Here is a 16,563-nt window from a genome sequence, read left to right as displayed (position 1 = left end):
CTGGCACAATGCTGTCCCCTCAGAGAGCTTTACTCTGCAACCTCAACCACATCCACCTCCAGCACGTCTCCCTGGGCCTGCACTTGTCCCGCCGTCCTGAGCTACGGGAGGGGCCCTTGAGCACACCCCCTCCCCCAGGAGACACTGGGGGCAAGGAGAGCAGGGGTCCCTGCAGTGGTACCTTGGTGGACGCCAATTCCAACAGCCCAGCTGTGCCCTGCCGGTGCTGCCAAGAGCACAGTCCGGGCCTAGAAAACCGGCAGGACCCGTCACAGGAGGAAGAGGGGGCTGCCTCTCCCTCAGACCCAGGCTGCTCCTCCTCGCTCAGCTCCTGCTCAGATCTTAGCCCCGATGAGTCCCCTGTCTCTGTCTACTTGCGGGACCTCCCTGGTGATGAGGATGCTCACCCTCAGCCCAGTATCATCCCCCTGGAGCAGGGCTCCCCACTGGCTTCAGCAGGCCCTGGCACCTGCTCACCGGACAGCTTCTGCTGCTCTCCTGATTCCTGCTCCGGAGCTGCTTCTTCACCCGACCCTGGCCTGGACTCGAACTGCAATGCCCTGACCACCTGCCAGGACCTCCCTTCCCCAGGCTTGGAGGAAGAAGACGAGAGCGCGGAGCAGGATCTCCCTACCTCGGAGCTCTTAGAGGTGGATGATGGGAAAATCGACGCTGGGAAAACCGAGCCCAGTTGGAAGATTAACCCCATTTGGAAAATTGACACAGAGAAAACTAAAGCTGAATGTCAAATCACTGAAAACAATAACACTGGTTGGAAAAACAACGGGAATGTTAACTCTAGCTGGAAAAGTGAACCTGAAAAATTCGACTCTGGTTGGAAAACCAACACAAGAATAACTGATTCTGGCTCGAAGACAGATGCAGGGAAAATTGATGGAGGATGGAGAAGTGACGTCAGCGAGGAGCCGGTGCCCCACCGGACAATCACGTCCTTCCACGAGCTGGCCCAGAAGCGCAAGCGGGGCCCAGGGCTGCCCCTCGTCCCGCAGGCCAAGAAAGATCGCAGTGACTGGCTCATAGTCTTCTCGCCCGACACCGAGCTGCCCCCGTCGGGGTCGCTGGGCGGCTCCTCTGGGCCTCCTCGGGAAGTCACCACCTTCAAGGAACTCCGGTCCCGAAGCCGGGCCCCACCCCCGCCAGTCCCGCCTCGAGACCCCCCAGCTGGCTGGGCTTTGGTCCCGCCCCGGCCCCCACCCCCACCTGTCCCTCCCCGAAGAAAGAAGAACCGACCAGGACTGCAGCCCATAGCGGAAGGGCAGTCCGAGGAGAGCCGGGCTGTCAGCCCCGCGGCTGGTGAGGAGGCCCCAGCCGCGAAGGAGCCGCAGGAGCCGGGCGCGCAGGAGGGCCTGGAGGGTAAGAGGTTGTCAGAAGCGGGAGGAGGGCTGGGCTTCGGCCGCTCACGCCTCCTAGCCTTCCAACCCCGCCCCCTGTCTTCCCTCCATTCTGTGTCTCCCATCTTCCCCGGCCCTTCTACCAGGGAGCGCTCCGGGAAAGGGAAACTGGTCATTGGGTTACGGGACTAACTCTTTGCTCCCTCTTTTTCCCGCCCCTCCTTGCCTGGCTGCCCATCCCGCTGCCCTCCTTCCCTCTGCGCCTGGCCCCGCCAATCCTGCCTGCAGCCGGTCCCCTCCTGCTCCCTCCGCCCCTGGTTTTCCGGTTCTCGGCCGACGGGCGCCCCCTGTTGGAGGGTGGGGGCGCGGGCGCAGCTGGGTCTCTGCTCCTGGCGCCTCTGGCCGGGTGGCCCGGCGCGGGGCTGCGGCTGCTGGGGGCGCCGACCCCCCCAGAGGAACAGCTGCTGCCGATCCGCCTGTCCCCAGTGGGAGCCTATTCGCCTCCGACTCGGGGAGCCTTGCCCTGCCTGGCCAGCCCCGAACTGGCACTGCTGCTATCCCCGCTCTTTCCCAGAAGTAGCACCTTCCCCGCCGCGGCTCCCCCACCCCGCCAGGTACCCGCCCCCCCGCTGCCACCGCAACCTCGTCCGCCGAAGGCCCCTCGCTGGACCAGGAGCCCATCGCCTCAGCCCAGGCTACGTAAGACGGACCCGGGCAAGCCCCGCGGGCCACGCCTCTGGCGGGCCACCCCGCCCACCCCAAAGCCCCTTCCACTTTCGCCCGGCCCCGTTTTCGCTTTTTTTCCGGGGTTGCTCGGCTTGGTCCCGCCCTTCAGTTTCGGCCGACTCCAAGCAAGTTAGTTGGTCTTGGGGAGTCCGGTCTGGCCCCGTTCCTTGTGGTGGAGGGGGGAGTCGTTGCACTTTCTGTTCCGTGGCCCGGTCCCTTCTCCCAGACACTCCTGGGCATAGTGGACGCGGGCTTACTCAGCCTCCATGCCAAGTCTAGGGGGGTCCAGCGAGTCTTTTGTTAGGGACTCTGGGTCACACCGTCCGTGGAATTCCTTGGGCTATGCAGCTCGGGCCTGTCCCCCACCTTGCTCGGGATGGGTGGAGGGTGAAGTTCCCGGGAGCTCATTGGTACTAGAGGTCCTGGCCACGTCCTCTCCTCGAGTCCAGTCCCACGCGGGATGAAGGGGCACCCTCCGCCGAGGGGCTGCTGTGGGATCCGGGTTTCCCCTTTCCCGGCGCCTTCCAGCTCCCAATCCTCGGGTTTCGCCTCCCTCCGTCTCCTCCCTTTTCCCCTCTGTCTGTCTTTCCATTGGTCCATGCCGCCCACGTGCTCTCCCCGGCCCGGCAGGCTGGACGCGGCCCTGGGGCGGTGCGCAGGGCTGCTCCTCCCTCCCGCGCCCTGTCCTCTCGGGCCCTACCGGCCTAGCGGGGTAGGCGGGAGGTGAGCGCGGCCATGCCGCTCCCGGGTTTCCGGGATCCTGGAGCCGGGGTTGGGGGGGGCGCTGTGCCCTGAGGGAGGGCACTGGGAACCGGGGTGAGCCTGGGGACAGCGAGTGCTGGGAAGTGGCGGGATTTCTCTCTGGAGCTCGGGTCGAGCTGCCCCGTGCTCCAGGCGGCCCTGCGCCTCATCCCCCCAAGACCCTTCGGGGACAGAGCGCTGCAGACCCGCGGGAGACAACTTGTGCGGGAGCCCGGAGTCCTCGGAGTAACCCTTGGTAAGTGTCACCACGCCCTTCTTCCCTTACCCCAGTCCGTAGTTCGTGGTCGTTCGCCGGTGTCCCCGGGGCCCAGCGGCTGTGGATGGCAGAAGCCCAGAGTGGGACTGGTCAGCTGCAGGAGCAGAAGAAAGGTAGGGCACCCTGACTCCCGACCCCGCGCTTCCGAAGGAACCACCCCTCGCCCCGGCCCTGCTCCCTCGGGCTGTCAGAAGCCAGTCTCTCCACGCCCCTCGGGCAAGCCTGGGTAGGGGCGCGGCCTCCTAGCGTCTTCCCTTTTCCGCCCCTCCAGGTCTCCTGATAGCTGTCAGCGCCTCCGTGGATAAAATCATCTCGCATTTCGGGGCCGCCCGGAATTTGGTGCAGAAGGTGAAGGTGGCTAGGGGGAGGCTGTTGGGGATGAGAAGAGTCATGGAGCTCCGCGGGGGGTGCGGGAACGGTTGGCGGGAGGTGGCTGAAGGGATCTCTGGACCCATCCGCATCGCGCCGCCTCCAGGCCCAGTTGGGTGATAGCCGGCTGAGCCCGGATGTGGGGCACCTGGTGCTGACCACCCTCTGCCCGGCCCTCCACGCCCTGGTGGCGGACGGGCTGAAGCCTTTCCGGAAGGACCTCATCACCGGGCAGCGCAGGAGCAGCCCCTGGAGCGTGGTGGAGGCGTCGGTGAAGCCAGGTGAGCTGGGAGGGCGTGGAACCCAACAGTGCGCAGGGCAGGGCCGGGCTTGGCTGACTGCACCCCACGTTCTCAGGCTCCAGCACCCGCTCCCTGGGAACCCTGTATAGCCAGGTCAGCCGTCTAGCTCCGCTGAGCAGCAGCCGTAGCCGCTTCCATGCCTTTATCCTGGGCCTCCTCAAGTGAGTTGCCTTCTTCCCAGTGCCCTTCCCACAACCTGGGACTGCAGGAGTGTCATGGGTGGGACACAGGAGTAGTGCCTCACGTCCCCAGAGGAGGGCTCCCCTCTTCCAATCTTATCTCCCATCCTCCACCCAGAGAGGACAGAGTCCTCCACCTCCTTGAACTTCCATTCCCTCTTTTCTCCCCCAGCACCAAGCAGTTGGAGCTGTGGTTTTCCAGCCTCCAGGAAGATGCAGGTCAGAGGCTCAGATGGGAGAGGATGGGGCTGATGGGCCGAAAGGATGGGAAGGAAAGGGCTCTTTCCTGCTGGTTCCCACTAGTGCCAGAATGACATTAAGCCAGGTCTCCAATCTTATTACTCTCCTAATTGAAACTCTTCCAAGGAGGCCCATCGCCCATAAGATGAAAGACCCAAAGCCTTAGCTGTCTGGCCTGTGCCCTCTTTCCCCGCAGGCCAGGGCTTTTCCTGGTCTTGCGAACAGTCTTCCCACCCAGCCCTTCCTGCTCCAGGGCCCTGCTTATGCTGTTCCTTCACCTAGAATCAGCCTCCCTGTCCCTCTTGCTTCCTCATTAACTGTCATTCATCCTTTGAGTCCTTCCCCAGTGATGCCCTACCTTGACCCTCAGAGTAAGCCAACCCCCACCCGTTTTGTTTGTGCCTCTATGGCCCCGTTGTCCTCCTCTGTAGCCTTTGCACTGCCACTGAGTTACTTGTCACTGCTTGCTGTGTTGTGTGTGTGTCTTCCTAGTTGGGCTAGGTTCCATGCAGGCAGGGATGTCAGTCCGAGAGCCCACCACATCCGTCCTACTCTCTGCCCTGTGCCCAGCCGAGTGAGGCCTGGGAGGATGTGTACTGAGCAGTGGTTTGCTCTGAAGGGTCCTCTGGGACTAGGTCCAGGGCAGGAGCTGATGTTGGCCTGCTCTTTTCCAGGCCTGCTCTCCCTCCTGTACCTGCCCACAGGATTCTTCTCCCTGGCCCGTGGTGGCTGTCCCTCCCTGTCCACAGAGCTGCTACTCCTGCTGCAGCCATTGTCGGTGCTCACCTTCCACCTGGACCTGCTCTTTGAGCACCACCACCACCTACCCCTGGGCCCGCCTCAGGCCCCTGCCCCTCCAGGTCCACCTCCAGCTCTGCAGCAGACTATGCAAGCCATGCTGCACTTGGGGGGCCGGCTGGCCCAGAGTCTTCGGGGGACTTCCAAGGAGGCTGCTCCAGACCCCTCAGACTCCCCAAACCTTCCCACACCAGGGAGCTGGTGGGAGCAGTTGACCCAGGCCTCCCGGGTCTATGCCTCTGGGGGCACTGAGGGCTTCCCTCTTTCCCGATGGCGTCATGGGACTGGAGCTGAAGAAGGTGCACAAGAGAGACCCCTGCCCACAGAGGAAACGGCGCCCGGCAGGGGCCTTTGGCTGGGAAGGCTATTTGGAGTGCCTGGGGGCACTGCAGAAAATGAGAGTGGAGCCCTCAAGTCCAGGTAATAGGGTACCTTGCCCTCTCTAAGACCTTCTGACTCTCTCTGATCTCTCTGTGGGCTCATTTGAAACTCTCTAGTGACAATCCTTTAGGGCAGAAGGTGGCAATCTGTTTTTCTATAGCCATGAGCTAAAAATGGCTACATTTTAAGGGTTATATTAAGTGCCTATATAATGATCTCAATTTTCTCCCTTGGCCCTAGGGCCTAAAATACAGTTATACCTAGTTACATGTGGGGAATTGGTTCTGGGACCCTCACATACACTCAAGTCCGAGCATACTGAGTCGATGTGTAAGAAAAGACAGCCCTCGGTATATGCGGGTTTTACATTCGAGAATACTGTATTTTCTGTTCCGTTGAAAAAAACCTGCACATAGGTGGACCTGTGCATTTGAAACCTGCTTTGTTCAAGAGTCAACTGTCTTTACTATCTGGTCCTTTAGAAAAAAGAAAAACAGCCTGGGCAACATGGTGAAACCCTATCTCTACAAAAAAATACAAAAATTAGCTGGGCATGATGGCATGTACCTGTAGTCCCAGCTACTCTAGGAGGCTGAGGTGGGAGGATTGCTTGAGCCTGGGAGGTTGAGGCTGCAGTGTGCCATGATCATACTGTTGCATTCCAGGCTGGGTGACAGAGTAAGGCCCTGTCTCCTCTCCAAAAAAAAAAAAGAAAAATTGCCAACCCCCAGCCTAGGATGCTGGCTCATGCCTGTAACCCCAGCACTTTGGGAGGCCAATGAGGGTGGATCACCTGAGGTCAGGAGTTCAAGACCCAGCCTGGCCAACATGGTGAAACCCTGTCTCAAAAAAAAAAAAAAAAAAAAATTGCCAATCCCTGTTCCACGCCTCAACAACTGTCGGCTCTTTAATGGTTTGAGATACTCTAGCGGCCCTTTCATCCTGAGCCTGCGTAGGCCCTGATGGGTCCATAGGTTCCTTGTGTTTTGTGGTGGTGTGGACCTTTATTGTCATCTCCCTAATCAGCCTAAAAGTGCCTGTGTTCAACAATAACCACTCTGACCTCTTTTGAACCACAGTTAGGCCCCTTAGCCTCTCCCTTCCTCCCAACCCCCGGGTTCTTTTTTCTGAGGGTGGGTTGACCTGTGACCCTGTGTCCCCTTTAGGAGACCATCTAGCTGGCTGCCCCCAACAGTGAGCATGTTGGCTCTTGTGAAGCGGGGGGCACCTCCCGAGACGCCTTCTCCTCAGGAGCTTGAGGCCTCAGCACCCAGGATGGTGCAAACCCATAGGTAAGGAGGATTGGGGAGAATGCACTAGTGTGTAGCCATGTATGCTACCACAGCATGGATGGGAGATAGTGTAAAAAACCCTGGGCTTTAAAATAAGACAGTGCTTAGTGTGCATTGCAGCTTTTCTGTTATCGTGTGACACTTATTTGTCTGACCCTTGGATTCCTTTTTTTTTTTTTTTTTTTTTGAGATGGAGTCTCGCTTTGTCTCCCAGGCTGGAGTGCAGTGGCATGATTTTGGCTCACTGCAACCTCCGCCTCCCAGGTTCAAGTGATTCTCCTGTCTCAGCCTCTTGAGTTGCTGGAGTACAGTTGCCCCCCACCATGCCCAGCTAATTTTTATATTTTTAGTAGAGATGGGGTTTCACCATGTTGGTCAGGCTGGTCTTGAACTCCTGACCTCAGGTGATCAGCCCACCTTGGCCTCCCAAAGTGCTGGAATTATAGGCATGGGTCACTGTGACTGGCCAGGATTCTTTCTATAAGAGGATATGATACGGTACCTTTTTCGTGGTTATAAAAAGTAAACATAATTTTTTTTTTTTTTTGAGACGTAGTCTCACTCTCACCCAGGCTGGAGTGCAGTGGCATGATCTCGACTCACTGCAACCTCCACCTCCTGGGTTCAAGTGATTGTCATGCCTCAACCTCCTGAGTAGCTGGGATTACAAGCACCCACCACCATGCCTGGCTAATTTTTGTATTTTTAGTAGAGACGAGGTTACACCATGTCGGCCAGGCAGGTCTCGAACTCTTGACCTTGTGATCTGCCTGCCTCGGCCTCCCAAAGTGCTGGGATTATAAGAGTGAGTCACTGCACCCAGCCTTGCTTGTGTTTTAGAGAGGTCTGACTGCTATGGGGAAAATGAGGCTGGCGAAGAGGTTTAGAGAGATTTATGCAGACAAGTTAGATTGTCCAGAGAGATCGGATAGAGGCTTAAACTAGGATGGTGACAGCAGAGTTGAAGAGAAAGAGTACATGGGGGCTGGGTGCAGTGGCTCACGCCTGTAATCCCAGCACTTTGGGAGGCCGAGGCGGGTGGATAACTTGAGGTCAGGAGTTTGAGACCAGCCTTGCCAACATGGTGGTTTCAAACTAAAAATACAAAAATTCCCGTCTCTACTAAAAATACAAAAATTAGCTGGGCATGGTGGCAGGTGCCTGTAGTCCCAGCTACTTGTGAGGCTGAGGAAGAATTGCTTGAACCCAGGAGGTGGAGATTGCTGATATCACACTACTGCACCCCAGCCTGGGCAACAGAGTGAGACTGTCTCAAAAAAAAAAAAAAAAAAAAAAAAAAAAAAAATTAGATGTAGTAGTAGTAGATCCAAACAAGTTTTGCTGATGGATTGGATCTGTGGCATGAGATGCCCAGGTTTTACCAGGAGTAAGTGTGGATAGAAATTGGTGCTGTTTACCACTATAGGCAACATGAAGAGGGACTGGTTTTGAGGGTGAGTCATTTTGTTTGCCTATGTTGAATTTGAAGCACCAGAGAGAAGTGCAAATAGTGTCCAATAAGCAGCTGGAGTGGGTTTGGCACTCAGGCCCCAAACAGAATCACCACGTTGATGAATGGTTCTCAAGTCTGTTCCAGAGCCCAGTCAATATTCACTGAGCCGAATCCACAAGGGCACTCTTAAGAGATGAGGCCTGGGGACAGCTGGGCACCCTCACCTCACTTCATTCCGGTATCTTCCTCTGGCTTCCATCAGGGCAGTTCGGGCTCTCTGTGACCACACTGCTGCAAGGCCTGACCAGTTGAGCTTCCGGCGTGGGGAAGTGCTGCGTGTCATTACCACGGTGGATGAGGACTGGCTCCGCTGTGGGAGGGATGGCGTGGAGGGTCTAGTGCCTGTGGGGTATACTTCCCTTGTTCTGTAGCCCTGGGACCCTTTCCTGCATATGTGTCTCCCTCCTGTCACCTGGGAATGGCCAGTGGACACCATCCCAGAAGCATTTCCCCTATCTGCAAAATGACATTTCTTCCCACATCTGTTTCTGCTAATATTTAAAATAAACGTTCCTTCTTCCCTCCTATGCCCACCTGTAAGGTGAAATCTGCTCTTCTTCCAAGTATACAAAAAGGGAATTGCCTTCTATGCAATCCCTTTCCTTTCTCCCATCTGTATAAGGGAATGTCTTCCTTCCTATCTATCTGCAGAATGGAAATCTAGACCTCCTTCTTCATCCATAAGTGGACTGTGCCAGTACAATCCATGCCTCAGCCCCCAAACCTAGAAGGACCTCACTCCGTCCTGCGTATGGAATCTTCCCCACTCCACCCCTCCCACATTGCCTGTATTGATAATGATATACTCATGCTGTACTAGGTGCTGAAGCCTGGACACCCCTGGTGGGTGGGCCTGTGGTGATGGTCTGCATCCTTCCTCCTTTGTCCCAATAAAGTATGGGAGTTGAATGTGTGTCTTTCACTGTGGGTTTCAGGACATAGGCTGTAGGGGAGGGGAAGAAGGCCCTCATGGGAGGCGTAAGGCAGATGTTGATTCCTAGCCCAGGTTTAGATCGTAATGCTCCTTGAATAGAGAAGTAGTCCCTCATTGATTCCTGAATCTCGCAAGTGCTTCTCTATTCTATGACTTTCTCTGTGTTGTTAAGACTTAACATGATAGGAGCCTGCATAAATATGAGGGAGGAGAGAAGATTTAGCTCTTGAAATTGTAGTTCATATCTCAGGTGACGGAAAGGATTAAAGAGTTATACCAGGGACAGTGACTCACACCTGTAATCCCAGCACTTTGGGAGGCTGAGGCAAGCAAATCGCTTGAGCTCAGGAGTTCAAAACAAGCCTGGGCAACATGGCAAAACCCCGTCTCTACAAAAAAAAAAAAAAAAAAAAAAAAAACAAACAAAAAAAACAACCAGGTGTGATGACACATGCCTGCGGTCCCAGCTAGTTGAAGGGCTGAGGCAGGAGGATCCTTTGAGCCCAGAAGGTCAAAGCTGCAGTGAGCCGAGATTGTGCCACTGCATTCCAGCCTGGGTGACAAAGTGAGACCCTGTCTCAAAACAACAGTTGAGTTGTAAATGTCACCATTTTTTTCAGCCAGGCATGGTGGCTCACTCCTGTTAATCCCAGCACTTTGGGAGGCTGAGGCAGGTGGATCACCTGAGGTCAGGTGTTCGAGACCAGCCTGACCAACGTGAAGAAACCTTGTCTCTATTAAAAATACAAAATTAGTTGGGCGTGGTGGCACATGCCTGTAATCCCAGCTACTCGAGGGGCTGAGGCAGGAGAATTGCTTGAATCCAGGAGGTAAAGGTTGTGGTGAGCTGAGATCGCGCCATTGTACTCCTGCCTGGGCAACAAAAGCGAAACTCCATCTCTTTCTTTTTCTTTTTTTTTTTTTTTGAGACGGAGTTTCGCCCTTGTTACCCAGGCTGGAGTGCAATGGCGCGATCTCGGCTCACCGCAACCTCCGCCTCCTGGGTTCAGGCAATTCTCCTGCCTCAGCCTCCTGAGTAGCTGGGATTACAGGCACGCACCACCATGCCCAGCTAATTTTTTGCACTTTTAGTAGAGACGGGGTTTCACCATGTTGACCAGGATGGCCTCGATCTCTCGACCTCGTGATCCACCCGCCTCGGCCTCCCAAAGTGCTGGGATTACAGGATTGAGCCACCGCACCCGGCGCGCGAAACTCCATCTCAAAAATAAATAAGGAAAGAAAGACAAGCTCAAGAAAATTTAACAGTGCATATTGTTTTTGCAGTCATCAAGAAACCATTATGTAACAGCAGGTCACTCTGATCTAGTCTTGAACCTCAAGTCCCTATACGAGTAGAGACTGAACTGTTGGAGTAAACTGTCTTGCTGCTTCTGAGCAACTGTATTCTAGCTGACCTCCCAGCCTAAAGGTTTGACTCATGTCTGGGACAAAATTTTAGTAGGCCTTTCAGTTATCTGAAGGAATGGGTTTATCTTCCTTAATTAGAAGAGTCACTTTAGCTATTTTTGACACTTTTCTATTTGTGGATGAGCACACAGACTTTGGAATTCTGGCTCCAACATTAGTTAGTGGGTGACCTTTGGCAAGTTACTTAACCTACTCCAGTGTTAGTTTTCCCTGTTACAAAATGGGAATGACTTCAGAGGGCTACTATGGAGATTAACTATGTGATCTTGGGCAAGTTACTTACATTGTTTTTTGCTTCAATTTCCTCATTTACAAAATTGGGATTTGGTACCTACCACAAAGGGCTTTTGTGAGGATTAATAAATAAATGGAAACGGCTTATGATAGAAATGGTCTAACACAGTGGCCTAAAAAAATGTAGCCTAGGCCAGGCGCGGTGGCTCACGGCTGTAATCCCAGCACTTTGAGAGGCCAAGGCGGGTGGATCACGAGGTCAAGTGATCGAGACCATCCTGGTCAACATGGTGAAACCCCGTCTCTACTAAAAATACAAAAAATTAGCTGGGCATGGTGGTGCGTGCCTGTAATCCCAGCTACTCAGGAGGCTGAGGCAGGAGAATTGCCTGAACCCAGGAGGCGGAGGTTGCGGTGAGCTGAGATCGCGCCATTGCACTCCAGCCTGGGTAACAAGAGCGAAACTCTGTCTCAAAAAACAAAACAAAACAAAACAAAAACCAAAAAATCAGCTGGGCATGGTGGCGCGTGCCTGTAATCCCAGCTACTCAGGAGGCTGAGGCAGGAGAATTGCCTGAACCCAGGAGGCGGAGGTTGCGGTGAGCCGAGATCGCGCCATTGCACTCCAGCCTGGGTAACAAGAGTGAAACTCCGTCTCAAAAAAAAAAAAAAAAAAAAAAAAAAAAAGTAGCCTAAAGTTATATATTGCCAGCCTCAGTGGTTGCTAATGAGAATTAATGAGATGATGTGCATGTGTGTGCAAAGAATGGACATGTAGAATATCACAGTATTTTGGTTTTTTTTTTTTTTTTTTTTTTTTTTGAGACAGTCTCGCTTTGTCGTCCACACTGGAGTGCAATGGCGCAATCTCGGCTCACTGCAACCTCCGCCTCCTGGGGTCAAGCAATTCTCCTGCCTCAGCCTCCCGAGTAGCTGGGATTATAGGCGCCCGCCACCACACCTGGCTAATTTTTGTATTTTTAGTAGAGACGGGGTTTCACTGCGTTAGCCAGGATGGTCTTGATCTACTGATCCTGTGATCTGCACGCCTGCTGGGATTATAGGAATGAGCCACCGTGCCCGGCCACATGGCATGTTTAAGAAACCATGTGAGACCAGCCTGGCCAACATGGTGAAAGCCATGTCTCTACTAAAATACAAAAAAATTTATCCGGGCATGGTGGCAGCTGACTATAATCCCACCTACTTGGGAGACTGAGGGAGGAGAATCCCTTGAACCCAGGAGGTGGAGATTGCAGTTAGCTGAGGTTGCAACACTGTACTCCAGCCTGGGTGACAGAGGGAAACTAAGACTCAAAAAAAAAAAGAAAAAAAAAAAAGCTGGATGTGGTGGCTCACAACTATAATCCTAGCACTTTGGGAGGCCAAAGCGGGCAGATCATGAGGTCAGAAGTTCAAGACCAGCCTGGCTAACACAGTGAAACCCCACCTCTACTAAAAATACAAAAATTAGCTGGGTGTGGTGGCGCGCGCCTATAGTCCCAGCTACTCGGGAGGCAGGAGAATCGCTTGATTCCCGGGAGGCAAAGGTGGCAGTGAGCTAAGACTCCGTCTCAAAAAAAAAAAAGAAAAAACCAGCTAGGCCAGGCATGGTGACTCACGCCTCTAATCCCAGAACTTTGGGAGGTTGAGGTGGGTGGATCACTTGAGCTTGGGAGTTCGAGACCAGCCTGGGCAACACAGGGAGACCCCCATCTCTATAAAAAATAAAAACGCTGGGCTGGCTCAAGCCTGTAATCCCAGCACTTTGGGAGGCCGAGACGGGTGGATCACAAGGTCAAGAGATCGAGACCATCCTGGTCAATATGGTGAAACCTCGTCTCTACTAAAAATACAAAAAATTAGCTGGGCATGGTGGCGTGTGCCTGTAATCCCAGCTACTCAGGAGGCTGAGGCAGGAGAATTGCCTGAACCCAGGAGGCGGAGGTTGCGGTGAGCCAAGATTGCGCCATTGCACTCCAGCCTGGGTAACAAGAGCGAAACTCCGTCTCGAAAATAAATAAATAAAAATTAAAAAAAATAAACACATTAGCCAGGCATGGTGATGTGCCCCCGTAGTCCCAGCTACTCAGGAGGCTAAGGGGAGAGGATTGCTTGAGCCTAGGAGGTTGAGTTTGCAGTGAGCTGTAATGCGCCACTACACTCCAGCCTGGGCAACAGAGTGAGGCCTTGTCTTAAAAACAAAAAACAAACAAACAAAAAACAGCTGGACAAGCCTGGGCAACATGGTGAAACCTTGTCTGCACAAAAAGTACAAGAATTAGCCAGGCATGGTGGTGTGTGCCTGTAGTTCCAGCTACCTGGGAGGCTGAGGCAGAAGGATCATTTGAGTCTGGGATATGGAGGTTGCACTGAGTCGAGATAGCGCCATTCCATTCCACCTTGGGTAACAGTGAGACCCTGTCTCAAAAACAAACAAAAAAGCAACTGGACATTTGGTGTGTGTGATTACTGCGCTGATTGGTTAGGCTGGGTCCTGACTAGAAAGATTCTAGTACTGAAGAAATGACATTATCCAGTAGTCAACAGCAGTGAGAGTGCTCCTATGCAGCCTAGCACGTTTATGTTGTTTCAGAAAGATCCCCTCGGAAACAGGATGAAGTTGTTCTTGGAATATAAATGGGGGATAAGAAAGAGGAAAAAAATAGCAAGCTCACCAGTCCACAGTTAGGAAAAGTTTTTTCCATTTAATACTAGACTTTCAAGGATTGAGATGCAAGCTTTGTATGCAATTACATCCAATGTTAAAATTGGTAATACATAATTTACAAAGATTAACATCAAAACAATCATCTATTTAGATATGCTTTTGTAAAAAGGAAATATATTAGCAGCATTTATATTTTCCGCAATCACACAGCCTACAGACATGCAGACTAACTCTGTATCTATTTGCAGTGATGTAGTGCTTTGCCCCGCATTTCAAACACCAAAACCCGCCTGGCAGCTGGGGGGTTCTTTTTTATTTCGTTATTATAAAATAACTGAAAAATAAAAAAAGGCATTAATTTCTACACCAGTAAGAAAAAACAAGTTTTTGCACTTACCTAACATTTGATTGTCTAAAAAACATTTCAGTTTTTTTTTAGTCTTTCAACAAAAGAAAGATAAAATGACAGAGCGTAGTGTCTTTTGCTTCTGTTCTCGAATTTTACAAAGTTTTTTTTCTTTTTTGTCTTTTTTAAAATTTTAGTGTTTAACACTATAAAGGAAACATTGAATTTTAATCTCTTTCTTGTCATTTTCTCGCTTTTGACTAAAAGGAGACCCCCAAAGTGCCCCTAGTCCCACCTCCCTCCCACCCACTCCCTGCAATGAAAAACAAAAGAAACCACTCAAACGGGCTTGGACATGCGATTTTTCCAGCTCCACATGTGAGTATCTTATACCCAGGTCTCTTAGTAATGTACAGTGCTTCTCTACAGTAAGAAAATACTCCAAACTATTTTCTTAATTCTTTTTTAATAAAATATTTATTTTGCTTTTTTTCTCTGCTCAAGGGTATCACTGGCATCCCCTATCTCTTTTGTTTTTTCCTCAAGAATGACACAGAAAGGAGAAAAAGAAAAAAAGATTCAATGGAATGGAAGGTGGTCAATGTGTCTACCTAACAAGTCAGAGCATCGTCACCATAAGGGGAAATGTACAATTAGGACAGCATTGGTCCAATATTAGAAAAAAGTAATGGGGACATGTTTACTGTTGTATTGCTTACCAATCACGCAGCAGATGTGTGTATATATGTACATACACACACACACACACACTCACATATATATATACACACACACAACTTGGCACATTTAAAAACCATCTTTTCTCTTATAAGAACATCTAAAACGTATATGCATATGTATGTCTGAAGAGACAACAAAGCTTTTTAAATTTTATTTTTAAAGAGACAGTATAGTCTGGTAACTTCTGGTCAAGAGAGTAGGAAGGAAGGAGACACCCTGGATATACCTCCTGATGTCATTCAGGAAGGTGAAGGAAGATGGGACTAGGGGTGAAGAGAAATACACTGTCTCTTTAAGAAAGGGACATTGAAAACTGTACAATTAAGAAAACAAGAGTAGTGTTTTCAATTGATAATCTACACTCACAACAAATACTCTGATAGGTGAATACTGCTGAACAGTTTATGTAGTGACTTTCGTTACGGGGGTGGTTTTAAAGTTATTTTTATGTAGGTTTTAAAATGATTTTATTTTGAACTGAATCTCCATTTGCACGGCACAGCAGACACACAAGAACTACAGCGCATTAAAAACAGCATGTGTGCTGGCGGGGGCCTGGCTTTCTCATTAGAAAAAAATACGTTTGACAGGTTATGAAGGGTAAAACAAAAACAATTGTAAGAACTACTGTGCCCTTCTGACCCCATGGGGGCTTTCCCTATCCCATGATTCCATTTTGGGGAGTAGAGGTAAGGAAGGGACAGCAGTTACAAGTGCTTTGAGCTGTCAACTCACATTTTTACTTTGACCTGGTTGGGCAAGAAAGGAGAGAGAAACTTCCCTCATCAGGTATTGGGGAAGAAGCCCCAGCTACTGTTTCTGTTTTAGGTCTCTGGAGTAGCTCTTGGAGCCAATAGAGAATGAACTGGGTAGGAATAGGGATCCTGGCTCTATCCCTTTGGATTTTGAGTTATACCTGGGTATAGGAAGTAGCTTCTTCGCAATGCCTGTGGGATCTGAGGATGACAGAAAAACCCAAGCTGTGGGGAGGGGCAAATGCTATAAAGTACCAGTAGGTTCTGGTCATCCCCAATGTGATCCTCCCTCCTCTCTACATTATTAACCTTTCAGGTGAAGCAATGGAGAGGAAAATTAATTAACCTGAACTGTCTTGGACAGAACCCCTTCCTCTCCCTCTCCACCAGCTCCAAGGCTTATTAAGTACCTAATGTCAACAACATGGCCCCATTCCCCTTGCCCGAATGGACCCTTCCCACCCCTGTCTATACCCAGAGAGCAGGAGGCAGGACTGATTAGCTCCACTGGATCCCAGATGCTTGAGGTTCTCATTCTTTGAGGTTCACTTTCGAAAGCTGTTTTCTGGGATAAACAAAGTACGCCTTCGCAGTTTCCTGCCTGATCCTTCCTCCAGCAAGTAGGTCACATCAATGGCTGAAAACAGAACCGAGGAGGCTCATCAAAATACCACTCTCCTACTCCTTATTCCAGATTTGAGCTCTAAGGAGAGCACAGGAACTCAATGAATGATTCCTTTTCTTACCTATAAGCAATTTAGACCTAAGGTGGTTCTTTAGAGGAGATTCCTCTCACCTTCCAGTTTCACTCCCAAGATATAACTAAAAGCAAGCCTATAAAATAACTATACCATTTTCTCAGAATACTTTGGATGCTGGTCCAGTAATTACTATTTTTTCCCACTCCCTTTCATTTTGCATTTATCTTAAACCCTAGATATGAGCCTGATTCTTCTTACCATTTTTTCCAGGGATTTTTTCAAGGAGATTGAGCAAGATCTGGTTGAGTCGTTCCCGTTGGTTATGCCGTCGTTCCTCAGGGGTACAGGTTGACTGGGGGTCTTGACTACTTTCCTCTGTTTTTTTTTCACCCTCACTGACATTAGCAGTGGCCCCTTCCCTTTCTGGCTCCTCCAGGCTGGGTATCTCATTGGCTGCTTGCTCTTGACTGGCTAGAACCTCTTCAATCAAGGGTAGAGCGTCATCTTCCTGGCCCAAGTCTTTTAGGGGTGGCTTTGAGCGCTCGGACTTCCAGGATGATCTGCCAGAAGGATATTTGAA

The 16,563-nt window shown here is 51.4% G+C and overlaps 2 protein-coding genes across 9 annotated transcripts in view; one reads left to right on the top strand and one right to left on the bottom strand.

The window, feature by feature from the left end:
* Nucleotides 1-8: 8 nt before the first annotated feature.
* RUSC1 (RUN and SH3 domain containing 1) lies at nt 9-9,079 on the top strand. 6 transcript variants are annotated; one of them, XM_039460236.2, is made up of 10 exons: nt 9-1,374; nt 1,641-2,051; nt 3,111-3,209; nt 3,368-3,444; nt 3,572-3,746; nt 3,823-3,928; nt 4,119-4,165; nt 4,861-5,404; nt 6,532-6,657; nt 8,373-9,079. In XM_039460236.2, the coding sequence occupies exons 1-10, from the start codon at nt 9-11 to the stop codon at nt 8,539-8,541; spliced, it is 3,120 nt and encodes a 1,039-aa protein (XP_039316170.2). In that variant the 3' UTR covers nt 8,542-9,079. The 6 variants fall into 6 exon arrangements, with proteins under 6 accessions (XP_039316170.2, XP_039316171.2, XP_039316174.1 ...); XM_039460237.2 differs by lacking the exon at nt 1,641-2,051; XM_039460240.2 differs by lacking the exons at nt 9-1,374; nt 1,641-2,051 and adding an exon at nt 2,068-2,761 and having other exon boundaries at nt 3,081-3,209.
* Nucleotides 9,080-13,452: 4,373 nt separating this feature from the next.
* ASH1L (ASH1 like histone lysine methyltransferase) overlaps nt 13,453-16,563 on the bottom strand; it is a 211,600-nt gene continuing 208,489 nt past the window's right edge. For all 3 annotated transcript variants that reach the window (XM_074389797.1, XM_074389796.1, XM_010348410.3), the window contains 2 exons: nt 16,242-16,543; nt 13,453-15,919 (listed from right to left, as the gene is read on the bottom strand). In XM_074389797.1, the coding sequence (XP_074245898.1) occupies nt 15,828-15,919; nt 16,242-16,543 (394 nt within the window). In that variant the 3' untranslated portion in view covers nt 13,453-15,827. The remainder of the gene's footprint in view (nt 15,920-16,241; nt 16,544-16,563) is intronic.

The sequence above is a fragment of the Saimiri boliviensis genome, chromosome 19 (genome assembly GCF_048565385.1).
Source record: "Saimiri boliviensis isolate mSaiBol1 chromosome 19, mSaiBol1.pri, whole genome shotgun sequence".
Lineage (NCBI taxonomy): Eukaryota > Metazoa > Chordata > Mammalia > Primates > Cebidae > Saimiri > Saimiri boliviensis.
The sequence above is the reverse complement of the archived record's forward strand: the minus strand, read 5'-3'. Positions and strand labels throughout refer to the sequence as shown.

What these genes read in the sequence shown, in the direction of transcription:
- RUSC1 (XM_039460236.2), top strand. Translation starts at nt 9, where the DNA reads ATGCTGTCCCCTCAGAGAGCTTTACTCTGCAACCTCAACCACATCCAC. An exon ending in TTTATCCTGGGCCTCCTCAA is followed by an intron (nt 3,929 to 4,118) that starts GTGAGTTGCCTT and finishes TTTCTCCCCCAG; the next exon opens with CACCAAGCAGTTGGAGCTGT. An exon ending in AGGATGGTGCAAACCCATAG is followed by an intron (nt 6,658 to 8,372) that starts GTAAGGAGGATT and finishes GGCTTCCATCAG; the next exon opens with GGCAGTTCGGGCTCTCTGTG.